At 35.9% G+C, this 27,599-nt stretch overlaps 1 protein-coding gene across 6 annotated transcripts; it reads left to right on the top strand.

Annotated features, from left to right (window-relative positions):
• LOC18445806 (HAD-superfamily hydrolase, subfamily IG, 5'-nucleotidase) lies at positions 1-27,275 on the top strand. Of its 6 annotated transcripts, none has more exons than XR_016048561.1 (17): positions 1-733; positions 2,036-2,349; positions 8,158-8,235; positions 8,754-8,974; positions 10,167-10,259; positions 11,424-11,507; positions 12,456-12,572; positions 12,936-13,041; positions 13,126-13,188; positions 16,429-16,482; positions 17,901-17,958; positions 22,016-22,092; positions 23,590-23,679; positions 25,275-25,335; positions 25,613-25,672; positions 26,618-26,680; positions 26,794-27,275. XR_016048561.1 is itself a non-coding variant. In XM_011629354.3 (17 exons), exons 1-17 carry the CDS (start codon positions 496-498, stop codon positions 26,914-26,916), a joined length of 1,881 nt encoding a protein of 626 aa, XP_011627656.2. In that variant the 5' UTR covers positions 1-495; the 3' UTR covers positions 26,917-27,275. The 6 variants fall into 6 exon arrangements, 4 of the variants coding, with proteins under 4 accessions (XP_011627656.2, XP_006856000.1, XP_088713155.1 ...); XR_016048562.1 differs by having other exon boundaries at positions 2,058-2,349; XM_011629354.3 differs by having other exon boundaries at positions 23,590-23,660.
• Positions 27,276-27,599: the final 324 nt, after the last annotated feature.

Consider the following 27,599-nt stretch of genomic DNA (forward strand, 5'->3'; position numbering starts at 1 on the left):
GGAATCCTGAAAAGGAGGGGGAGATGGCAGGTGCAGGTGCAGGTGCAGCTCCACTCCTCTTGAAGATGCCGTGGAGTCAAGTGTTGCAAGTGAGACAGAAAGGGGACGAAAGTTTCATTGGTGATTAATCGTGATGCAATCAATTGGAGAGAGAGAGAGAGAGAGAGAGAGAGAGTCCTTGTGTTTCGCTGTTAAGCCGTTAGGGAGGAAAACGCACCTTAAAAAAGCTTAGAGAGAGAGACCAGTTGCAGTGGTTTTCGCGGGGGGAGAGAGAGAGCAGTTGTAGTGTTTAGCGTAGAGAGAGAGACCAGTTGCAGTGGTTTTCGCGGGGGGAGAGAGAGAGAGAGAGAGCAGTTGTAGTGTTTAGCGTAGAGAGAGAGACCAGTTGCAGTGGTTTTCGCGGGGGGAGAGAGAGAGAGGAGTTGTAGTGTTTTTTGGGGAATAGAATGGGAATGGGAATGGAACAAGAGAGAGAAAGTGGCGTTTGGGCTCTCCATGGACCATCCATACACATCCACTGATTCTGCATATATATCTGTCTATCTATCAATAGAAGCAGAATCGAATCAAATCCCATTTGGGATATTTATATCACCAGCCATTATGCGGATTCCCAACGCTCCATTATCCCTCTGTTTCCGCCGCTCCGCCTTCTCCTCCTCTTCGTTCCTTCCCTTCTCCCCTTCCCCCAAACCCCAACGCTCTCCCTTTCTCACCTTCTTCTCACTCCAAGGTACTCTCTCTCTCTCCATCTTCTTCCTTTTGTAACTTGAATTGTTAGTCCAATTATTTTCTGGTTATCTCACTAATAGGTTGCCACTTCCTGTTATCTCAATTTTTTGTCTTGCTCATTCAAATTCTTCATTTCATATAACTGTCTTGTACCTTGACTTGTTTGTCCATATATATATATATATATATATATATTTGGGGTTTCAACCAGTGGGGGAAAAGGGCCCCTATCCATTTTCCATTAATAGAGATAGAACATATTACATCTCATTATTTTACAACCCTGTAATATGGCAATTGTGCAACACCATGAAGTAAAAGAAGAGAAATAAAATCAGGAGGTCTAGATCGTCAAATGGTGGTGTTTGTTCAATTTTTGTCTTACTCTGCTTATCTCATTGATAGGTAGCCATATTTTTGGCTTGGTCATTCAAAATGAACATTTCATTTCTGCTTTTGTAGCTAATTCGGTTTGTTGCTGTATTAGTGGGTTGATGTAACTTATGCTCTCATCAACAGTTTCATCTCTGGGTTCCTAATCTTACAGTTTACACTTTATTCATTGGAGCCTCTGTCGAGTTCTTGTGCCTTTTTGATGTTGCATTTATTTCTTCATTCTTGTTATCCATATTTATTGTCAACATCGTGGTTGTATGTGTGTATTGCATAAGCTATTGAATTGCAGTCCACTGGGTAGTAGTATTAATGGGGTCCTTTAGATGGTGGAGACTTGTCAAATTTGGTGGGTGCTTTCGATATTGTAGCTGTCTGGACGCATATTTTGATTGTTACAAGTGTAAGCATATTGCCGGTATCTCTTTTATGCTTTTAATGGCCATTTGAGCAAACAATGGTTATGCCAACAACAGTGACTGTTTCAACTTTCAAGCCCTCACCTGTTGAGTTGAATCGCAGCCAGAAGAACACAATATATGCTACCAATGATTCTACCAGAATGTGGAAAAGAGTAGTTCTCGATTCATGGACTGTATTTGTGTCATATAGCCCGTAAGGGACACTCTAGCACTTCAGTCATATAATAAAAAACCAGCTCTCATCTTATAGTATGGGTTTTTTAGATGTATCATTATGTATAAGTTGCCTTGGAGTCTGTATTATTGGATTGTACTTGGTTCGTTGACTTCTACATCTGTGTCACGGTTTCTTTGTGATAGTGTTTCCTTGTTCACTTTATTTGAGGATTTTAGATAGTTGGAAGCTTGTTCATGTACTGTATTTTTGTTTGGGGTCATCTAGTGTAACATTTTTATGTCTTAATACTTCTCGTTGCATATCTTAATAGGTTCTTATCATTTTTGTACCAGTAATAGAATGGAAGGAGGACCTAGAAACTATAATAGCACATCTCAGTTGCACCGGGATATTGGAAATGTCAATGGCGAGGAACCATTCATTTGGTCGTCTCTTCAACAGCGGCGTGAAATTGCTATGGAGAAACAGATTTTCTGTAACAGATCTCTAAATATGAGAAGTATTGTTGCAGTGGGGTTTGACATGGATTACACTCTTGCACAGTACAAGCCTGAAACTTTTGAGACTTTAGCATATGATGGCACTGTCAAAAAGCTGGTCTATAATTTGGGCTATCCTCCAGAGGTTTGGTTTCGTTTTGCTTCTGGTTCTCATCTTTGCATATTTGTCTGTTTTCTTCTCTCTGATATTTGTCTTCGCATGTTATTGCAGTGCTGTTTGACTTTTGTTTGATTTCCACTTTGCTGTATGCCAAATTTCATTCTCAAAGTTTATTTTTTCCGAATAATTTGTTTTAGAAATTTATTGTTCTGTTATATTATAGTATTTGTATTGAGCTTCTCTCTACAATAAATATTCTTCATAAGTAGGAGCTTCAATTGAGGGGATTATCTTGTTTGCTGATTTTGAGTATTCATGCTTTATGTATCCCATGGGTTGGGATTAGAATTGAGACATCACAGCTGATTTTTTTTGTCATAACTTTTCAATCACTGTGAAAAGTCTACTTCATGATTATCTGTGTGGAAATTGATCCATGGAAAAGTAAAAGTTTCTATGACCCGATTTTCAAAAATAAATAAAGAGTCTCTCAAACCCTGATGATCGACTCTGAAATGGTTTAAACCCAGAGTCAGGTGAATTGGTCACCAGCCATATGTGTTTTTTCCTTTTTGTGAGATAATCTGCACCATATAGAAGCGTAATACTTTTTATTGTGACAAAGCATCAGCTTGAAAGAAATTCTTGCATGATAATTCACAGAAAAATGTTTGTATGTGAGGGTGAAAATTTGATATTTGCTAGTACCTTCCGACTACTTCGAAGTTGGCTGATATGGTTGAAATAGCAAAATATTTCGTTGCAGAAATCGATACAGATTTTCTCTGATTCTTTCTAAAAGAAATATGGGTCTCCACACCTATTTGATCCCATGCCTTCCAATTGCCTGATTGGATGAGCAGGTTGATACCTATCCAGCAAAGAGGTCTTTAGTGCTTGAATCTGGCCTAAAACATGAATTCAGTAACATCATAGTGCAGGTTTCCTAATCTGCGTCTTTCTGGATCAGCACTTTCTCACCAAATGGGAGTTGGCTGATTAATATGTTAATTCACAAATGATTTATCTTTTGGCTTACTTCATAGTGTATCTCTGCCATCATCCTCTTTGGTTGAGTTGATTTTGATATCAAGGTAAGCATTTGCACGATGACCATGCAATAGTAGACAATTCAACTACACACATGTAATTTGTATCAAGAAGTGCAGCTGTTGTTTATACCTTAACTTTGAGACAATGTCATAAAGAGCTTATTGGCCATGCAATACTAGAAAACTGAATTACACAATGAAACTCTTAATTGTATTGGAAAGATGATTTTACCTGTGACGTTCAGGTTCATTTGGATGAACCCTACTTGCAATATTTTCACGATCTTGGGGTCTGAAAGATGGTAAAAACTAAAAAGGGATCCTGTTATTCCTCTGATTAAGGGGTGTTTGGATACCCAATTTCAGGTACAAAAGGCACCAAATCTCTCTGTGATTACTGCCTGTTTGAATGTTTGCCCTTGCAGCATTCCTCCTGGCCTGAAAGGCGGCAATTTTTTTGGGCTGCTTGGAATTGGAAAAAGATCTAATTTCATGCTGCCCATGAAAGGAGTGGCTGTGTAGAACTACAGACTATAAATTCAAAGAATTTTCTTGTTTTCTTTTATTTTTATTATTAATTGCTGGAAATTCTACTTATAATTGCCCCAAAACAATTCAAAAGTAAAACCTACTGCAATTTAGGATCTTTATAACTTATTGCCAAATAAACTTTATTTTACACTAAATACAGACTAACGATTTTAGGATGTAAAATATGAGACACAAACAACAAAAAAAAAAAAAACAAAAAAGTTATTAAATAACTAAGGGAAGACTTGCTGGACTTTTGCCTAGGGTTACTCCTTTAGGGCTTAGCACACCCCATACCCGATCACCTGACCGTTGGCACTCTTAAATCTAGATCATGCTGAATCCTCCAATCTGGATCTGAGAAGCACCTGTGGAACACCCTTATCTGAAATCTATATAGTTGAGAGCATGGGTCACAATTAGGGTTTTCTAAAAGCCCTTTTTAATCCTTGGGGAAGCACCGTTCATAAAAAAAACATGCCAGGAAATTAATATCTTTTCCAATCTAGGACTGTAATGTCTAGATCCTTAATACTCATCAGTATAGGCAACAAATTTGCACACTTTAGCCTTAAGGGAGAGCTATCTATGTGCACATTAGCATAGCATCCAAAGGCTTCGTCAGAGTATAATCTGGATGTTTACCAAATAGGTACTCTATAGGGGCAGATCCCATTAAGAGCACTTGATGGCAGCCTAGTGGTGAGGTGAACGACTGTGTAAAATGCCTCTGTCCATAAGTACTTGGACACACCACTAGAAAACATAAGAGAATGCTAACTCATTAATATGTTCATTCTTTCTCTCAACAGCTCCGTTTTGGGCTGGAGTGGAGTGCGTGGATAAGAGATATGTTCTATTCGGTGATACTTTAATTAATTTTTGAAAGCATGGGATGAGTACTCTCCCCCTCCATCACTACGAAAAAATAAAATTGGTTTTCGGTAATGCTTTTCAACAAATGACTTGAACTTCATGAACACCCTGAATACATCAGATTTGTTTTTGAGGACACACCCATGTATAACATGAGTAATCATCAATGAATGTAACATAATAATGAGAACCATAAGAAGAATGAACTGGACCCCACACATCAAAATGAACTAACTCAAATGATGAAGAAACTCTTTTATTACTTAAAGAAATGGAAAGATCAGAACTTTTACCCAACTGACATTCATAACAACTAAATTGATTGGGATCTTTGATATTTGAGGGTACAACACCCTCATTACAAAGTTTATTGAATGACTCCCTATTACAATGACCTAGACGATGATGTCATAAATCAACATCTTTATTAACATTTAAACAGGAGACCAATGCTTTTTACCAAGGCCATCAATCCCATATAATTGTCCACCATGAGTCCCCCTAGCTAACACGATTCTTGATTGTTGTTCCTTCAAGGAAACAAAATCGGGAGTAAATAAACAACAAATCCCATTATCGTGCGCTAGTTGGGAAACAAAAATCATATTATGTCTAAGATTTGGAACAAGGAAAGCATAATTCAAGTGAATAGGACCAAAAGAAGACTCAACTGTGACATTACCTACCTGTGTGATGTTAAGCGAGGTCCCATTACCAATTGTAATAGAGCCATTACTACTAAAATTATCAAGGGAAGTAAACTTACTTGGATCTCCATATACTTGGTTGGCAGCTCCAGTATCCACAATCTATGCTCCGTTAGTAGGAGAAGTAATGGCAAGAGATGTGATAGAATTATTTAATACTTCAGCTGTACTCTCAGTGTTGTCGAAAAAGTTGCAGGTGGTATGTTCTCTTCTTCCGCATACTCTATTTCTATTACCATTAGGGGTAGGTAAAAAACCTCGACCTGCACCATGGACGTTTTTATCACCACACCCATTTCTGCCACTTCCATCCCCACGACCTCTATTATTTCTCCGAAAATTATTGGAATTCTATGACCTATTGGCTCTTGTTAGTAACAAGGACATTGTGGTTCGCATTACTGGGATACGAGTTCTATGTTGCTTTTCCGAAAGAACAATCATGCTACAGCAACATGGATTGAAGGTTGGCAAAAGAAGGGAGAGAATACCTTGTTATCATAGACGTGTCAAAATTTTTCTAGCCTTCACCCAGCCCTCGTAGTACATATTGCACCTTGTCCTTATCTTCAACTAGCTGCTGGATTATTGTGAGTTGATGGCATATTCCTTTATCTTGTTATAGTATTCATGTACTGACATCTCCTTGTTCTTACAACCTTGAAGTTCAGATTTTAATTACAAAAAACGAGGTTCCAATTCCTAAGAGTAGACTCATTGAGGGTTGGCCAAAGATCATATGCTGTGCAGCTGTAGGTAGATTCACCACTTAGGCCGAAATTTCTTCAGACAAGGTTGAGTTAGTCCAACCAATAAGATTTTGATCTTTCGCGTGCCTTTCTACATAGGCTGGAAATACCACTGTAGTGGTCTATTTCTTTTCATCTGAACTTGTGCTTTCTTGAACAATTTATTATGGTGGTGGCCTAGTGGATCCATCCAAAGGGCCATAGAGGCTTTGACCTCTGATGAAGGGAAAAATAGGTCCTTTCCAGACATTAAAAATTATCAGATTTAAGTTTGACGGAAATATTGAGGACTTGGGAATGAAAAGGAATTAGAATTCGATGATTGTGCTATGGTGAGGAAAATGGGTTCAAATTATAATTGCATCAGATCAAGAAAAAGAAGAATAGGAGGTTTATAGAGAATAAGAGAGTTTAGAGATAGACTAAAAAAGTATATAAAAGGGGCTTGGCATGGATAGCAAGAAATAAAGCAGTAGAGAGAAAAGCAGTTAGGGTTTTGGACAAGATTTCAAGAACCGAAAAGGAGAACTGCAAGAGTAATATTATAGATATCAAACAAGATCTGGGCCTCTATATTAAATGAAAAGAGAATCAAGAGTTTTGTGGCTGAAATATGAGGCTTTGTAGGAAAGAACAGTAGTGTGTGAAAGGTGATGTGAACAGTAACTTGAACAGTAATGTGAATAGAGATGCATACCGTTGCGTGAATAGTTGGTGCCCATAGTATGGAGGAAATACGAGATAGAAAGATTAGGGTTTGAAGGATGAGAGTGATGAAAGAGGGTAAAGGTGAAGAAAGAACGATTAGAGTTTAGAAGAGCAAGAGACAATGAGTCTTCAAGAAGAAGGAGATATTGGTGACCGTGATTAGAGTTGATCACGTTGAGAACATATTCAAACCTGCTCTGATATCTTGTTAACTTTACTTATACCAACAAGATCTTGCACTTGGAATACAAACAAGAGGAAGACGAGAGAAAACAAAGAGGCTCGCTGGACTTTGGCATGAACAAAACTGGGCTGTTGTGACCTGCCCAGGATAATGAATCCTTATATTAAATGATTGGTGCTGCATAAGGGCAACAACATTATGAAAATGTCCTTGTACAAAAGTAGAATATGCAAAAAAAAAATCCTCTATCAGGTACATGGGTTGCCTAGACCCACAACTCGTGGCTTTTTGTAAATATATTTTATAAACTAATGTATAGTCACCGTTTCCTTAGAGACAAAAAAAGAAAAAATGAAAATTATCAATGTCAAGTGTGCCTTTGTACTGGACAAAGACGAGCCTTTTTTGTACCTTTTGTGTGTGTGTGTTTTGATGGTAAAATGTTTATCTTTGAACCTGTATTCTCTTTTTGGGTAGAATACTAGAATTTCATTAATCATGTGTGAAATGTACATGTATATGAAGAACCCCAAACAGTTACATGTCTTGTTTATATATGTATTGTATATATGTATTGTATTACATAACATATATTGTATGTACATATATATGTATACATATATATATATGTACATATATATGTGTGTTAAATGTACTTGTATATGAAGAACTTCAAACAGTTACATGTCTTATTTGTACTTGCTGGTTGGATTATTGCAAGCATGGTGTCATTATTTGATGTTGGAAGGGACACTTCTTTTAGTTTTAGGGATTCTTATTGGACAAAGAGGTTCATATTCAACTGGTAATGCTTAAAATCTTTGAGAATAAACTTTCTAAAATAAAAAAAGAAGAAAAAGGCATCTTATAGAATGAATAGATTGTGCCATCATAGTTTCTCCACCCTAGTATGATGTTTATTAATTCAATGGATCTCGGGTATTGTATGTTAATTTTTTTTTTGGTAATAGTTAGGAGTTCCTCAATTGATCTGATTTGGAGTCATGAATGACCTCTTTCTGCAGTTGTTAAAGTGGTCATTTGATTGGAAGTACATGGTCAGGGGCCTTGTTCTTGATAAACGGAGGGGCAACATCCTTAAGGTTTGTTCTGCTTCTTTCTTTTTATTGAATTTTTATGCATTATTTCTGGATATGTAAGTTTCATTTAAATATGAAATTTGACTAAACTTTTAAGTAAGAAGATTACTACATAGATGGTCTGTCCTCTGTTAATATGAGAAGGAAATGAAGCTGAGGTTGTATTTCTCTCTCTAAGCCCTTACCGTGTGGGCCTCCTTTTTGTCTCTATTGTACTTCTGGTTTAGCATCAGATATTCAGTATGTTTGATGAACTGTAATCCTAAAATAAAGGAATTTTAAACAGAACTAAGATCTTATCGTCCTCTTTCACCTCTTTGTAATTTTGATCTGGGACATGGTTCTATGTTCAGGTGGTAATTTTTTTTGGATTTGTTGTCAGGTTCTGTTCTTGTGGTTTTATTTTTTTATCAGCTGCATACTTATGGGGTTGCACTGATTCCTCTTGTCTTACTTGTTATTACAGTTACAATTTCCTTTTTCTTACACAATTACATGTATAAAATGCTTTCCTGTGATAGATGGATCGACACAAATACGTGAAAGTGGCCTATCACGGCTTTAAGGAGTTGTCCAAGGAAGATAAAGTTGCTACATACGGAAACACCATGTTGCGGGATTCATTTGATGAGCCTGATTATGCCCTCGTTGATACTCTGTTTTCTCTTGCTGAAGCATATTTGTTTGCACAACTTGTTGATTTCAAAGATAGATTTCCTGAAAAGTTTCCTGATGGTGCCGAGTATGGTTCTTGAACTTTGATTTTATGTTTAATTTGACTTTGCAATATATGCATTAATTCCTCTGTGGGCCTGATATGTTCCTTTTTGCAAATATAAGAGAAGGTTTATGCTCTTATTTTATGTAATTATTATTATTTCTTGTCTTCTTTTTGAGTAATATAGCCTGGAGTGCAGTACACATAACCATTTGGAAGAATAAGATCTGTAGTCTGATAGATAATAGTGTGTAAATTCTATCTTCGATGTTGGTTGGCCCTATTTTATTAAACTTCTGGGATATATTTGAGGCTAATTATTTATATTTGGGAATAACTATCGAGATAAATTATTTGTGGAAAAGACTTGGATGTCTCATGGTAACAAATTACGCATTTGTCTTGTGGGAAAAAAGCCATCTTAGGAGGACTTGTTTTTTACCACAAAAAATCTCCAATCATCTTGTTCATATCCAAAATCAATCTGAAAAGAAAATGATTTGGAGCTTTAAAATTATTTAAATCAATTCTCGCTTCAAGATTGACTCTGAACTACCCTTATGATGGATGCTCTAGGGTTTCAAGTACTCAATATTGCTTCTTTCTAGTCCCAAAGTTAATCAAATATGAAAAAATTTTAGGTCATAAAAATCTATTAACTAGGTGTTTCTCTGGGACTACCTTATTTGCACTCAATTGTTTATTTTTGGCAATTGATAGATCATTAGACTTAAATATGAAGGAAAGCTTAAAATGATGCAACTTTTTTAAACTGAGGTGGTAATCCTATCATTCTCAGGTCACGCACAAATTTTTTGATGGTAATAGAGGTGGTGTACCTAGGGGCATGATTTGCATCTAGGATTAAACGGAGGACAACAAATCCTGAAAAGAATAGGGTGCTTCAACCTTGTGGATTTGATCTTTGATAGAATTGGTTGGTTAATATATATTGTATGTCCATATGATCTTTGTCGTTCATATTTTGTGCATTCTGTTGGTGCACGGTTAGCATCAATAGTACCTTAAATGTTGAAAGCCATTCTAGAAATGCTTTCTCTGTATTTGATATAGGTTTTGATTGAGTGATTTTAGAATGAATAATTATACTTATGGTATACTTCATTTTTTCTTTTGGTTGGAGTTTTCATGTCAGTTTTCAATATGAGATATCTACTGATTGCTTTTGTGCTTTCATCCATTTCCTTACTCACAGCTATTCCCACATATATAAAGATGTTCGAGCTGCTGTGGACTTGTGCCATCGAGATGGAACCTTGAAGCAAATGGTTGCAGGTGATCCTGTAAAGTAAGAACAACTTCAATATATTTGAATTCCTTTTTTGGGAAATTTATCAAAATACACATTAGAGATCCATGATTTAATATTTTACCCATAACTTTTGATATAATTTCAGAATAGCCATCGAAATACACATGACCATGAGTTGGAATAGTTGAAAACAGGATAAATTAAATTGTTGAAAAGTCAGGTGTATGTTGAAAATTTCCCTTTATTTTTGTGGCATGTAGAATAGGTCATTTGCATATGATGTTTTCTGGAATTAAGTGGAAGGCTTGCCATCGAGTGTCAATGTTAATCTACCTATAACACTAACAAGATGTTAAAATTTCTGTCTATTTGATGTCTCCATTAACACTATAACAAGTAGCAAACAATTGCTTCTCTAACTTTTTTAGAAGGCTAGGTTGATTGAAGAGTCTTCAATAGCTATCATATGGAATTTTGTGTGGGATTGAGTCTCATGAGCATGCATTTGTCGTGAGAAACACTGTCAACTGCAGGCACCCCCATGCCTGTCCACAAACATGCATTTGTCGTGAGAAACATTGTCAACTGCAGGCACCCCCATGTCATCTATATGGTCATGCATTGGCAACAGCTTAAGCTTTAGTATCTCGAACTCTTTAACTCAAGTAATTATACAAGGGATTGTATACAATGAGACCATTTACCTTTAATACAGGGAGGTCACAATTACTTACAACCATCCGTTGTGAAATCTGATAGCTTGGGTGTGTCACAAAGTTCGACAAAATTTCTTTTGAACTTTGAGCCTGGTCAATGAAATAAATGCAGCCACCCTATGGTCAAGATTTCACATCCAATGGTCAAGATTAATTGTGACCACCTTGTGCAAAAGGTAAATGGTCTCATGATATACTTTCCCATTATGTAATTATCATCTTAAGACATGAAGCTGTATGTAGGTTGTAGTGATATTCTGAAGTTTGAGCCAGAATATAGGCAATAGATGGTGATCTATAATTTTTTGAGTTCTGCATGCTGTTTCCTTCTAATATTTTGAAAATGATTTAGAAGGGTACCGTGATTGGGAATAAATATCCTATCTCTAAGAGCGTGCTATTTTCTTTTGAAGATATATTTTGGTGGATTATCCGTAGTCAATTGAATGACTAATTTCTCTTTTTAAACTTTTTTCACTTTTAGGTATATTCATGAAGATCATGCAATAGTACCGATGCTGAAAATGCTCCGTGATTCTGGGCGGATGACTTTCTTAGTTACGAATAGGTATTTTTCAGTCCCTGTATATTCTATTTTTTTGATATTTCTCGTAAACCTTGATATGCTACCAACTCACTGACATGTATTGATGTCTTGGCATTGAATAAGGCCTGATAGTTTAAGAGGCCTCTGCAATATTTGCAATGTACCTAGAGGGTACCAATCACATTCCTGAGTTGTGAACTTTGGGAAATATCAGTTCTGGAGCAGAGTACCATTAGGGTGTGCAATATGAGTGCAAAGTTTGATAGATTATGTGGGAGTGTTACTTCTTCATATATTAATTACATTTGTCAGGATGAAAACCCATTTGGGAGAAATGTGCTATTTTCCTTTGAACCCTTCTTCCACATTCTCCCCATCTGTTGTACTTTCAGCCCTTTCCCATTCTCCCCACCAGTGCTTGATTGAACCTCATCCGTTGTATTAAATTCTTCTCCACATAAGATGAAATCTTCAAGCCCCATCGAGGAGATTGAAGTGACTTGTTATCAGCAGGTTTCTATCGAGATGGAGAACTTTCTAGTTTCTCTTTCGGTTTGACAAAGTGCAACCACAGCCCCATACTTGTCAAGTTGACATGCTAGATGCTGGATGATTTTACTTATACTTTTTAAAGAATCTTACATGGATATGCTACTCATTTGCTCATGTTTCTTTAGTAAGGAGTATTAAAGTGACACGTTCTTTTGTTATCATCGCCTGAAGCACCAGAACTGCCTTTTTTCCTCTTCTACTTTCTTCTTAGTTTCCCTGAATTTTGGATATTGAGACTACAAATCAGTGTATTCTCACATATTTTCTTCTCTGTATACTCTCTTGTAGGTATAAATTTAATGTTCACCCATTCTGAGGAAAGCTATGATCCCTCACTTTATATGTATGCAATATGTGTGTGTGTTTGTGTATAATATGCTGCTAATCTGTTTGTTGTTTTTATCTGTTTTCTTGCAGCCTTTGGGACTACACCAATGTAGTGATGAATTTTCTTTGTGGGAATGGAACATCCAAAAATGATTCTTCTTGCAATTTTAGCTGGCTGGAGAACTTTGACGTTGTCATTACTGGCAGGTGATCACCTGTGAACTTTTTCACATTGATATTGTCCCTCATTTGCTGTATCTTTATGATATTGATATATCATAGTGGACACAGTTGAGATATATTGCTTATTTTAATTGCAGGTAATGATTTTTTGTCTTTACTTTATTAAGTGGTTGTTTATAAAATGGGTAGGATTCATACTTGTAAATACATTCAATGAAAGAAATAAAAAAATAAGAAAGGAAGCTTACTAATAGGAGACCTTGAGTTTAGGCAATTGTGAATTGACTATATTCTTGAAGCGGTTGCAAGGTTTTTATGAACATACTCTTGTTGTTTTTTTATATTGATGAAAATGATAAAAATCAGCTATTTATCACTTTTTTACAGCTGCAAGCCAAGCTTTTTCCAAGAAGAGAATCGGGCACAATTATTTGAAGTCGAAGCTGAGTCTGGGATGCTTTATAATACAGATAATGGCATTGTTCTTCCTCAGGCTAGTGAAAATTGGTTTGTTGTGTTTCTCTTTTCTTTGGTTTTTTATGTATACTTCTTTTGATTTGCTCATTTGTTTCCAAAGATTGGAAGAACTGCACCAAGAGACCTACCTAAGGAGTTGAAAAAGAGATGTAGGGTTTTCCAGGTAATCTTTTGACTAAATAGTTGATTTTGTTTCCTGTGTTGCAACTGTTTAGGATGCAAAATGGTTTGAGTTTTTTTTTTATTTGGATGAAAAAATTTTATTTGAATTTATCATATATTACATCATTTTAGAGGCTTCATCATCGTCATCATCATTCGAGCTTTATCCCAACTTTTTGGGGTCTACTACATGATCTTGTTCCTCCATTTCGCTCTATCAAAGGCCGTACTCTGAGTCAGCTCATAAGTCATCATATCTCTTTGCAATTCTACCATATATGTGTCCTTTTTGGCCTTCCCCTTGCCCTTTTAGAGCATTCCACTTGAACCAAATCACCCCTCCTTACAGATGTTGGTCAAGGTCAATGTTGCACATGGCTAAACTATCTTAGTCTGCTTTCCCTCATCTTTTCGCCAATTGAAGCCACCCGTAACTTCCCTAGGATGTATTAGTTTCTGAATTCCATCATTTCTTGTCTTGCCACTTATCCATCTCAACATCTTCATCTCAACTATACTCATTATATGGATACTTGTTTCTTGACCGCCAATAGTCCTATAAAGCATGACTAGTCATATAGCCGTCCTATAGAATTTCCCTTTTTGTTTCATTGATATACGACAACCATATAAGACTCTAGAATTACCTGTCCACTTCGTCCACCCAGCTCTAATTCTATGCGCGATATCTTCCTTAATCTCTCCATTCTCATGGATTATCGAACCAAGACACTGAAGATAATCTCTTTTAGATTCTTCTTGGTCATCTATCTTAACTAATTCCTCATTTCTACTCATATTATTACTAAACTTGCATTTCGTGTATTCTATCTTACTCTGGCTAATTTTAAAACATTTAGATTTTAGAACATCCCTCCAAAGGTTTAACATTGTGTTGATATCAATCAAAGCTGTGTCATCCACAAACAACATACATTGCGGTACCTCATCCTGTAGATGTTTAGTTAACTTGTAAATTATCAAACCAAAGAGATATGGACTTAATGTTGACCTCTAATTTAGGCTTATTACCACTAAAAACTCACTTCTCTCCACTAATTGTTCTTACACTTGTTAGTTTTCCCTCGTACTTATCCCTCACCATGTCAATATATCATCTAGAGACTCCTTTCTTTTCTGACATCTATAAAGTCCATGTGGAGATTTTTTTCCTCATCTTTATAAACTTCTCAATCAATTGCATTGGTAGAAAAATATCGTTAATTTTAGATCTCTTTGGTATAACCGAATTGATTTTTTGCATTCATTTCATGTTGTAGTTATTGCTCAATCACTCTCACCCACAACTTCGTTAGGTGATCTCTCGATAGTTTTTAGAACTCTTTATTTCTCTTCTTTTCTTGTAAATAGGTACCACAATCTTTCTTCTCCATTCATTTAGTATTTTCTTTGTTCTCGAAATCTTCTTGTTGAATAGCTTGGTCAACCAGAATATGCCAATCTCCTTATGCACTTCCAAACCTTTATTTGTATACTATTCCTAAAACATTTCATATCTTCATCTTTCTCAACGCTTCTTTCAATTTAGATAATAATCTAATCCTACGAATGTATTTATGACCTCTGATCTCATATATGTCAAATAACGTTGTGCTCCCACCATGGTCTTCATTTAACAATTTTCGAAAATGAATTCTCCACCTTTCATTGTTCTCATCATCCTTCACCAAGACCCTCTGATCCTCACTCTTAATGCATTTAACATAATCTAGATCCCTATACTTCCTCCGATTTTCACTTGTTTGAAGACTTTTTTTTTTTTTACCTTCTTTTGTGCCCAATTTATTGTATAGACAATCATATGTCTTAAACTTAGCCTTACTATTTTGTTAGTGTTTTTATTGGCATTTTTATGTTCTTCTAAATTTTGGTCATTCTATTCTATTTCTAAGCTTTGTAACATGATAGTTTTTCGTTAATAACCTTTTGAACCTCATCACTTCGCCACGAATTTTACTTGTCTAAATGTCTTTTCTCTTGAAACTTCTTTGACCTCTTTCGTAATACAATCAACCATCACATTCCACATAACATTAACTTTGTTCACAAAATTTCATTTTTATTCTTTTATCAATTTATTCCTAAATAAGTCTAAGTCTGTTTTCTCCCTTTTTAAATTCCATCATCTATTTCTTGGGCGCCTATTAATTTTTCTCCTTTTCTCCCATCTCTTTACACAAACATCTGAAGCCATGAGCTTATGTTGCGCGGTGAAACTCTCTTTAGGGATAACATACAGTCTTTACATGATGGTTATTCTGCCTTCTTAACTTGAGAAAAGTCTCTTCGGCTTTTAGAATATTGACTTTTGTAAGTTATTAAATATTTATCTTGCTTTTTAAAGCAGATGTTTGATATTGTTAGGTTGTAAATCGTAGCAAAATCAAGAATAGCATCATCCATCTCATTTGTTTCATATTCTCTACTTTCTTTCATCTGTATCTGTCATTATACTTCCATCATCTCTATTATCCAAAGTTTACATCCATTAATGTCTTTTGCTTTTTGGCGTTTTCCACTTAGTTTCCTATAAGCAAGCTATGTTAACTCTCCTTCGTCTCATTGTTTCCTATAAGCAAGCTTTTGTAGACGAATCCTATTCTCTTGTACTAGCTCCTTTATTTACGTTTGTCTAAAATGGCATGGGAACCCTTGCCTATCTATTACCACAACCGCCTTGTTGCAATTCATCCCTTCCAGAGAATTCCCTACGTAACCACCCTTGCTCATTTTTCACTGTAGTTGGGTGCCAATATAGCGCATCGCTTATAGGGCACTCCTTGCATGAACATATAACATTGGATTAGGATTCTTGATAGAGATATAGCAGAAGTTTTACGTTGGCTGACAACCTAACACAACTTTCCTTTCTCATTCAGGCTTGGGATTGGCAATGGCAGAGTTATTTTGGAGACTTGATCTTCTTTATTGTTTTGATTAGATAAATATAAACTTCAAAAATGTGCATGAAATTAATAAATTATCTACGAACTCAGTCAATTAGGATATAAATTGATTGTCTCTAGCTCATCATCATGTAGTAGAATGCAGTAAAACATTTTGTCATGGCATGGGGAATCCAACACCCCAGACCTGTGTTAGATATTAATACACATACCCATGGGCATGTAGTAAATAATTTCTATCTAATTAATTTTTTGCTGCATTTGTATGTATTCATATTCTCGATACCCTCACTGACTTAGAGTTGTGATTTCAGGGAGGGAGTGTTGGTCACTTGCATAAGTTACTTTCTATTGAAGCAAGCTCACAGGTGCTGCCATATTCTGTTTGTCTAGTTTCATTTTATGCTGCGCAAATATGATAAAATGATTTCAAGTTTGAAAGTGTTTCTAATTTCTTTATGTTAAAAGGAGTCCCTAAGCATCTTTAACTATTACATGGATGGTTTATTGGGGCATGTGATATATTTTTGCTTTAAAATACGACGAGTTTTGAATTCCAGATGCAGGTGACATCATAACTGGCCTTTCTTATACTCATGACAATCTTATGAAGGCAAAGCCTAGTTTCTTTTTCTCTCCTTTTTATGGTGTTTCTGTTTGGGGCCCTGCCTTAAACATATGGATGCTGGGAGTGCTCAAAAGCTGGAACAATATTGCAATGTATGTAACATTTCCAATGACTGGTGGAAAGAAACTGGTATCAATAACATAACAATATAATTTTGTGTTTTGACCCTTTTTTTGGGGTCGTGTTATATTAGTTTGTTAAATTAATAAAGGTGTACAACTATTGGGACCACATCTATAATGTTGACCAATCCAAAGCTGATTGCTATCCTTATGAAGACCCGTATTAGACAGTCCATCTGCTACTGGATTTACGAATCCGAAGCTGATTGCTAATGGATAGAAGTTATCTTAGGAAGTGAACTTTCAGGTTTTGGAAAGTAAAATTCTTTTAAAAAGGGATGGGACGTCTCATTGTAAGAAGCATGGTTTTTGTTTTGAATGAAAGAATGAAAATTCATTGCAGAGAGAGAGAGTGTGTGTTTTCTCTTTGGGTGATTTTCACTGCATCACAAGGTTCACTTGGAAGTCTTAAAACGTATACTTCCATATATCAAAGGTACGATTAATCAAGGCATCACATATAATATAAATCATATAGAAGAATTGTATGTTGCTTCCATTTCTGGATACCTGGATGTCAATTGGGCAGGAGATCTTGACTCACACAAGTCAATTTCATGATGCTTTTTGGCATCCTGGAGGAGCAAAAAGCAAAAATATATAACCAGATCGAGCACAAAAGCTGCATACAGAGCATTGGCTAGTATTGTAGTAAAGCATCTTGGATTTAGAACCGGATTTTATTTCTTGGATATGAGGTGCAGCACTCAACAATTTATTATGATAATTGGAGGCCACTAACTATCACGACTAATCCTATTTTCCATGATTGCGCTAAACACATCGACATCCATATCATTTTGTGCGCAAGAAAATAGAATATGAGGCTATTCAAATAGGACATATTGGGACCGAGAATTATACTGCTGAAATGCTCTCCAAAATAGGACTATGAGAATTATACTGCTGAAATGTTCTTAATAATATCACCCTGATTTCTGTATTATTCTTCTTCTTGTGAGATATTCTTTATATTGTTTATGTTAACCTCCATGAATATGCACTAATTAATGTATCGAAATCTACCACATTTTAGGTTCTATATGTTGGGGATCATATCTATGGTGATATTCTACGCAGCAAGAAAGTTCTTGGTATGTCTCCAATTATGTTGAATCTCATAAATTTTTACTCACTATTGTATTGATTCTTGAATTTATGTATTGCTCTGCAGAATTTACTGTTGAAAAATTGTAGTCGACTTGCAATTTTATCATGATACGGTAGGCCTTAATATTTGGCTATTCTTCTCGTTGTTACTGTATAAAGTATGACGTGTAATTAATCCATTACGAGGACAAAGTGTATTTATTGTCATGGCCAAGCACTAACACTATATAATGCAAGGAGATGGTGCAAGGACGATCCACTCTTCTCTTACCTCTTACGTTGTTTCTGGTTGTTCCTTTTCTGCCACACGCAGAGCCCTAGTTCACCTGGTCAATCTAGGATTTCATATTTTTTGTGAACATGTTAACATAATCTAAGATTTCATATTTACATGTAACGTACAACAATAGATACAAGAATACCCATTTACAGTATCACATGCGATAATGATGGTTTTTAATTGGAAGTTGGAGTGATATGCAAGGACAATGAAATTATTGGGCACATACTGATGTGAATCAAAGGCAAGAGCAGTAATAAACAAGGAAGTATGCAAAAACTAGCAGTACGTGTTCTCACAATAAACAAATATTTCAATTTTCGACTAGAAATCACACATACTTTCAAATCCTCACTGGAAAAAGGAGAACAACAGCTGGATTGAAGAAAAGACGTGTCCTCGGGCATGGACTCACTGCGATATGGTGATTGGGGTGATCTAGGACTTTTAGATTCAACATTTTCACTCCAAATCTGTTAAATCCTGGCTAAGAAGAGCCGTGCTCTTAAGGCAATCTTCCAAAACTAAAGGTCTGCCTTTCTTCCCTTGAAAGTAGTATCTAACATATCAACCAAAAAAAAAAGGTAAAAATTTAAATGAAATCCTAGCCATCCCTGTAGTTTAATCTCAACCTTTAAATCCTAACTTAAGTTAAACATTGCTAAATACCACATATAACCCTTAATGTGAAACTAAATCTCCAAATGTCCAAAACAATATCAAACACAACCTTTCACATGGAACCTAAAATTTCAAAATAGTACCATATCTCTCCAAACACTAAGATACCTCAAAAGAGAAGAAATAGGAAAATTGGGCCACCCTTTTGGGTGTTCAAACCCAACTTATTTTTTGTCCTTTTGCCTTATAATCGTCCCCTTGGAAGGAACTCGCCTTCATGCAAGCTGTCATTTTGCAGCTTGACACTTCTTGGCATCTATCTCCATGAAGTCCTTTTCATTTGTCTACTTTTCTGAATTAGGTTTCCCACCCTCTTGATTGTGAGTGTATAAGAAACCAATACACTAGAGAGAGATGCAAGAGTACACAAAACTATGTATACAACTTTTGAAAATTTCAACAACTCTCTTAAATTTCAATACTTAAAATGAAAATCCAGCAAGGTAGTTGCTGTAATTAGAGTACAAAGGCTTCAAAATACATTCATGAATAGAGGATACAACTCTATTTGGGCCCCCTTACACATCAACCAATCTATTCTTGTTGATGGAACACAAGACTAGACATATACAATCCACTCTTTAAAATTCAGCAACATACGACTTCACAATGCCAAATTGTACATCAATTGAATCATGAATATACATCAAATCAAAACCACACATACATGAATATGTGATTGCTCAAGTGTAGTGCGGAACATAGCCATGGGAAGCCATAGGGAGCTCTCTTTTGCCTGGATTACTGTCTTAGGACTTAACTATGTGCCAATGGGAGACATGCGATGACTAGTCTTAAAATCGGTGTCAATTCATCATCTGTCAAAGGGAAGCTGAGCATCTAGACAAGTATTCATGAAGCATGGAAGGTATTCTCATAAAAATTTAGTTCACTCAAAGAGGGGAAATCGTGAGACTGATCCGGATGCCAAAATTGCAAAACTGGATCTAGTTCTCTCTCATAGCTCTTATAGAAAAATCAGCATAGTATCTCCATATGCAATTGAACTTTTCATGGTATAACAAGACAACTTAGCTCACTGATTTGAATTGCAAAGAACTCAGAAAATTCAGCAAAAGAACAAGAAATCCATAATCAAATCAAAGGAACACTATCTCAATTTACTCATGGATTGAGCACAATTGAGCATAGCTGATCTAACAAGCAAATGAAAGATTAATGGACAAAAGGATGATCATAGATCTTCATGACAGGCTGCTGGACATGAAGAAACACAGCAGAGAAATGAAGCATAGGAATGGACATGATGATTGCTTACTCAAGATAGAAGACCCCTTTGAATAGTTGATCACATGGAGATCACCATCAAGCTTTTCATTACCATTAATGGAGTTCGATTTCTCCTTTCAATGGGGCTGCTCATCTTGCAAGGTTGAAGATGAGTTTTCTAGAGAGAGAAACAAGGTGGGGCGTGCCACTTTTAGAGGCCTTTATTTGTGAGAGAAACTAGTGAGTGAAAATGACTTGCAATGGGGTATTTATAGGCACTTTAAGTTACATGGAAGAGATGCTTCTAGAGATGTTGGTGTACATTTTTATTTTCGTTATTTAGTAATCAATTTAGGACTGAGAATATTGGGGGATTAAATTGGGATTGAATTAGTGTTATGAGTGGTTAGAGCGAGATATTTGTTTATTCTTGTTGGCATGGGTTTGTCAATTGGTTAGCTGGCATAGTTGGGTATTCCATGATTTTAGGAATGACGGTTGGAATTGTCATTTGTCGTCTTTTCTTTTCTTTATTTACTTAGTTACCTTAAGTGGAGATCACATGAAGGCTTAAGCAAACGGGTTTTCTAATCCTATAATAGTGGATCTAAGGTAGAGAAAGAAACAGAAAAGAGAGAGAAAATGGAAGGAATGCAAGTGGGATCCATATATTTGGGGACTAAGGAGGTGCATGAGTCTTAGAAGAATATCTCTTAGGTACTTTTCATTTTTTATGTTCTTTTTTTGGTAAGCTTGTATAAAATTAGGGTGGGACAGCACATTAGGGAGCTTATGTTATTTGGACTTAAAGCTTTTCTGAAGAAGGAAAAATGTTTCATTTCTTGGCTTTACTTATATCCATACATTTCTCCTTTTTGTTGCTGATTCGTGTGCATTCTAAGATCAAAAGGAGGGTTGATTTAATTTCCCGCAGTCCTTTCACATCAAGTGGTATCAGAGCACGATTTGAACACAGTGAGAGATTACATGGCTGGTTGTGGAGGTTGTGAATGTAGGAATGCCTATCCAATCCGAGTATGAAATAAAATTGACAACTTGACGGCCAAAAATGCTCAAGGAGAAGAGATCTATGGGGTTGGATCCAAATCATGAGGGTTTTTGTAGGGCTCGGCACGAATCATTGCCTAAGTTTAAGTAGGAGCAGATTGATGACATGTCAAATTACATAGTTACATAGATGGGTTTGACGAGAGCATTATTCTGCAGAAGAACAAGAAGTATCTGATCTTCAATTGGATCTAATATTCTTTGAATTAGTGAATGGTCTTATCTTTGATAGTGATTTTATTTTTGATAAAGAACCTGGTGACTGACAAAATTGTTCCCGAGATAATGTGAATTATTGGTTTCTTAGCTCCCGAAGGAAGTAGTAACAAGAACAATATTGATGGTGGTGGTGAAGAGATAAAAGATGAAGAGGTTGGCAGCGGAGACTCTGTTTGGTTTCATGTTCTATCTGTTGGATACATATCGAGTTCTACTAATAGAAGTGTTATTATATGCCCAGGAACTTCACTTTAGCTTCTTCATTAAAAACATATTTACTTAAAAAAAGGAAATGTGCTTGGGTCAAGATGGTAGAGGCATTGCCCAACATCTCAAGTTCCATTCCTATGTAACCTTGTCCAAAAAAAAAAAATATTTGCTTAAAAAAAAATCAAAATATTATAGGAAGGGGATGCACTACTGCTAGCTAGAGAACTAGACAAAATTGCGTAATTTTTTTTCCTTAGTAAATTGGTTATGTTGGAGCGTATTTTCTAATTTGATACTTATTGTTAATTAGTTTTTTGCACTCAAAATATGAGGCCTTCGGTTCTTTTTACTAGGTTGGCGAACAATGCTTGTTGTTCCTGAGCTTGAAAGAGAGCTGCAACTTCTTTTGGAGACCAGAGAAATTCGCAAGGTGCAAACTGATTTATGTTGTAATATATCTTGGAAAAGCTTAGTGTCTCTGTGTTACAATTGTGTTTTTGCTCTTTTCATAGTATTGGGTTCTTTGCTAACCTTAATGTCTATCATTAAGTATAAATGATTTGCTTGTTTATGTCACTTTTTTGTTTGAATACTTTGTTTTTGGTTTGTTTATTTGACCTTTTCTGTGTTACATGGGTGCTTTGCACTTTCATTTGATATTGGAGACTGATATTTTTATCAGCCTTTTGGCTTTGAAGTAAGAGAATAATATGTTTGTTATTCTGAATTATGTAAGACTTTGAACCTTCAAAAACTATCGGAATTTGTTCTTCTATCTGTAAATAGTTCTAGTATTGTTGTTATCATCATCATTCGAGCCTTACCCAATTTTTTGGGGTCGGCTACATGAATCCTGTTCTGCCATAGGTTCATGATTCATGAAGAGATGTGACAAAGTTTTACGCTGGCTGACCTACCTAACATAACCCTCCTTCTTTAACTGGGCTAGGGACCGGCCTTGGTAGAGTTTTGCGTGATGAATAGTTCTAGTATGAAAGCCAAATTAGTAAATCAATGTTTTGCATCCTTTTATCTTGTCCACTTCTGGCAACTAACATTCAAAATCTCATGTTTACTAGAACTAAGCCATGATACAATGCTGCATAAGGCTACATTCTGGCTGTATATTTTATAACTTGTGAACATTCGTTATTATCAATTGATATTATAAAGATAATTTACAAGTGGTATGTCTCTTGAAGATTGTAGGCCACGTTTCTTACTTGTGAATGCTCCTTTCAATATCTCTATGAATCTATTATCTTAGGTTGTCTGATCTGTTATACGTATTTGTTAGCCCGTCAATTATTTGTGTTTCTGTCTTTCATTCATATGCTGTAATTTGTAATTTGCTCAGTTCACTTGTGGGGTTTCCGTATCACAGTTGTCTTGTTTGAAGGTTGTTATTTATTGGCCATGTTGGAGTTTGGGAGCATAATTTCACAAGTAATTCCTTGTTTACTTAGAAGCTCTTATATTGGCAAAACTATTCACAACTTGCCTATTTTTCTTTGCTTGCGCCATTTAGATGCCATCTTTAATCTATCTATGATTGTTTGTAGACTTTTGAAATCCTCGATGCACTATAGGTCCATCGACTCTACTCCATCAAACCCCATTAGGTGCATCAACTTGGCTATTGACTGTCCTAGTCTTGGAATATACACCTTTGCGGAGCAATGCCACCTTTAGTTTGTCCGTCTGAGCGTATGGAGTCTTATTTTATGATATTGGGCCTTTGTTTCTATTTTCTTTTCTTATGGTATACATGTTATCTTGGCTTTCCAAATTATTTATGCTGACCTACGTTTTAATTTTAGTAATGTATCCAACTGAATTGACCTGCATAGGGATAATATTGTAGAACATTTTCCTCCATATCTTTTTCTTATGGTTCATTTACTGGAAATTTATGAATTATTTTCAGGAGTTACGTTTGTTGAGAAAAGATCGTGATCTTGTTGAAGACAAAATACATCATTTGGATTGGTCTCTCAAGTATGCTATCACATCTAAAGTTTGTATTGTAATCTTTAAGCCTGAATTTTGTACTATGAAGCTGTTACTTTCATAAAGGGTAATCTGATGGCTTTCATTATATGGATAAAAATTGATTTTCAATATATATATATATATATATATATATATATATATATATATATATATATATATATATAAGGAATGATTTCATGTCATTATTACAATATAATGTAATGAACCAACTCTTAGGAAAATCATGTTTGTGGCATTTGTATGATCCTAAATTTTGTACTAGCATTTTCTTCATCCCAACAATCAATGCCAAAATGGAAAATAAAAATGAATTTGTACCCTAGTGAGACCATTACCTTTGGTACAAGGTGGTCACAATTAATCTTGACCATTGGATGTGAAATTGCGTGGGTGCATTTATTTCATTGACCAAGCTCAAAGTTCAAAACAAATTTTCTCGAACTTTGTGATACACCCAAGCTATCAAATTTCACATCAGATGGTTGTAAATAATTGTGACCTCCCTATATAAATGTATACAATCCCCCATAGAAAAGGTCAAAATAAAGCACTTTCCATCAATGAATCCAAACTGTCCATTTTGTGGACTTTGAGATTTAGGCCTTTAAGAACTCTAAATCAAATTTTTATTTTTTAGAATTGTTCATCTAATGTCTATAAGGAAATGTTAAAAAAATTGGGATAAAAAAATATTCCTTTAAGGTCTAGATGTAATCGTCCCATCAAATGGATGGCCCATGTTCATTGGGTTAAAAAAGCATTCTTATGGCACGTTTTTGGATATATTTTTTATGAGATTGTTCATAATAGTGAATTCAAAATTATGGTCAAAGAAGTGCTCCTAACATGATTGTTGAAAGTGTATTTCATTATACTATTATAAGATAGTTGCATGAAATCACTCCCCATGATGTCTGTGTGTGTGCACACACACACACATTGGGTTGGGTCCATGTCCTACACACACACACACACATTGGATCAGGTCCATGTTCATTTGACCTTGGACCAGGTTATATGTATAAAGTAGGGTCAACCTTGCCCAATATGTTCCTGGATGGACCCGGACCTGATCTGGGTTAGGTCCAAGTCAAACGGACATGGACCCGACCCCCAAGGTCTAGTATTTGGGTCTATACCAGCACCTTGGTCTGGTCAACCCATTGGGTCGGCAGGTTGACGTGACCTGTTTGCCATCCCTAATCCCACACTTTCACCTATTGGTAGAGGCCATCTTAATTGATGGTGGAGATTCGTGCACAGAGAGAGGGTAGCACGTTGTTGTGACTGCCAATGCCATCACGACCACCACATTGGATGATGAACAACAAAAGGGGAAAAAAACCACATAGGCAGCCTGGGAATGGGTGCTTGGCTGACCTGGAGATGGTGTTCATAGAGGAGAAAGTGGGAGAGATTGTTGTGGTCTTGATATGGTACCTATAGTAGTGTAGTGCTTGTGTGAGGGCGGTGATGGTGGGCTGGTCGCAGTTGCTGTTCTCTCTCTCTCTCTCTCTCTCTCTCATCAAGAACTTGTATCATAAAAACTTGCTTATTAGGGCCTTTATTGCATGCTCTTTGGCAATTCCATTGTTTCAGGTTTGAGAGGCTTGATAATGAAGATAAATCAAAGTTATTGTTCGAGCTCAAGGAATTGCAGGTTAGTTCATGGTTTTCTAGTGTTTTTCAAACTTTTAGTAAAGCATGTGGCCAAAATCAGTTATCAAAATTGGAGTAACCAACGATTTTGTGCTTAAGTACCATGTATATTTCTTTGTAGCATATACAATTAAGTCCATGTTATCAAAATTTGAGTAACCGACGATTTTGTGCTTCAGTACCATGTATATTCTTTATATCATATACAATTAAATCCATCACTGTTCGATTTATTTATTTTTTTAACTATAGTTTCTTTTCTTTGACGGTGATCTTAGTCCGAAAGGGAAGAAGTTCGTCAACTTCATCAACAGACTCAACGAGAATGTCACAGAAAGGTAAAAGACTTTTTTAGGTTCCTTTATCTAGACTAGCAAATGAAAGGAACCTTTGTTTTTTTTTACTGCAATTAATGAAAGAGACACTACAACATCTAGGATTGTCAATGACTGAAATGGGATAAAATTTCAATCCAGATAATTCCAGTGACCCTGTATTAATTGGATCGTGCTTAAAAAACATACCAAGAACGCATTCATGTGCACCTTTAATCTATGTTGCATGAGTATGCTGTGGACATGGCTGCAGCATCATGCTTTTGGGACTTCACATGGATTTTTCTAATATCCAACATAGATGGGCACCCATTCTGAAGCATCCATGCATTATAGAAGTAACCATCTTTTATTGTATCAGCTATTATGAGATTGGTAAAGGGGCATACACATTACTTGGTCTGCTTATGAAACTACATCTTTACTGTGTTGTGGATCTCTACATGTCTGCCCTTTGCTTTCCAATTTTCTAAAACTAAAGTAAGATTCATAAAGCTAGCATATTACATCACTAATACCCATTTGAAATTACAGTTTTGCACTGGACCTTGTAGGTGCTTTCTTTATGCTCAAAGTTAACGCATAGCACTATACCCTTGAAGGAAAAGCTAAAGTTTGAATAGGTGTGGCCTTTTGTTTTTTTCAAAATCGTCATCATCATCGTCAGAGCCTTTTCTCAATAGGATTGGCTACGTGAATCTTGGTCACTGTTTTGCTCTATCAAGGGTCATACCCTAAATGAGGCTTTAAGTCCACAAATCTTTTTTCACTACTTCTAACCATGGCCTTTTAGGCATGCCCTTTGCCTCTTTTTAGCCTTCCATTTGAACCAAAATGAAGTTTGTTAATCAATAAATAAAAAACCACAAAATTTGGTTCTTGCGGGGGCCAACAATTTGTTCCTTTTGGCAAATTGTATAATAGTTTTTTTTTTTTTTTTTCTCTCAGTTTCACAGGACCTGGGGACAGCTTATGAAGACAGGCTATCAGAATTCTCGGTTTGCTCATCAGGTGACATGCCTGAATTAATATATTTCTTGTTTCACCATGTTCTATAGCATTTGAGTCTTTGCATTTTCTCTGTTGAAACTGAATTAAGAGTGCTGCTGATTATACATGTATAGGTGGAGAGGTTTGCATGTCTTTACACCAGTCAGGTGACAAACTTAAGCTTGTACTCTCCTGACAAGTACTACAGAACCAGCGAGGATTTTATGCCACATGAATTTGACATCATCGAGCTGTGAGCATGCTGATAAAAATCCTTCAAATGATTGTATTCTCTAATCAGGTCTTGCAATGGGGCATACTGTCCATATAGCCATGTAAAACATCAGTTGGTAGTCATGTGGAACATTGTTGTGCTCTGCAATTCTGATTTATAATAGTTTTAGACTCGAGAGTTTTGCATGAATAGCCCTCCTGGAAATGCATGGTATTGGGAATTTGGTGTTATCTAATGGTTGTGGGCCTTGTTCTATTAACTCCTTGAAATGTTTGAAAACTTAAATTTAGGTTCTGGAATTGGAGTGCATGGATCCTCAACTGAATAAGCTTTCTTGTTTCAACTTCTCAATAATGAAATCTCTATTTTGGAAAAAGAAAAGAAGTATGGTAGTTAAAGTTTGAATTCTGGCTCTCATAGCTGCCCCTTTCAATTTTATACATACTCAAGCCATTGGCTTCTCTCTCTTGCTTTCCCTTTGTTATGTTTTGGAGGGCAATCCACTTCATTTTTTCTGTGCACAAAACGCTCAAGGATCAGAAACACCAATGTTTTCCTCTCATTTTTAACCTCAGAATATCTAATTCCCAGTTTTGAGTTTTGCAACATCAGTGACTAATTCAAAATTTAAATAACTAAATAACGGCAAATAGGGGAATCAAATTGGAAAACTGTATGTGTCATTTTGGGTGTAAGAGAAACAAC

This window comes from Amborella trichopoda, chromosome 13 (assembly GCF_054954075.1).
Source record: "Amborella trichopoda isolate Santa Cruz 75 chromosome 13, AtrichopodaSantaCruz75HAP2 v2.0, whole genome shotgun sequence".
In the NCBI taxonomy this organism is placed as follows: domain Eukaryota; kingdom Viridiplantae; phylum Streptophyta; class Magnoliopsida; order Amborellales; family Amborellaceae; genus Amborella; species Amborella trichopoda.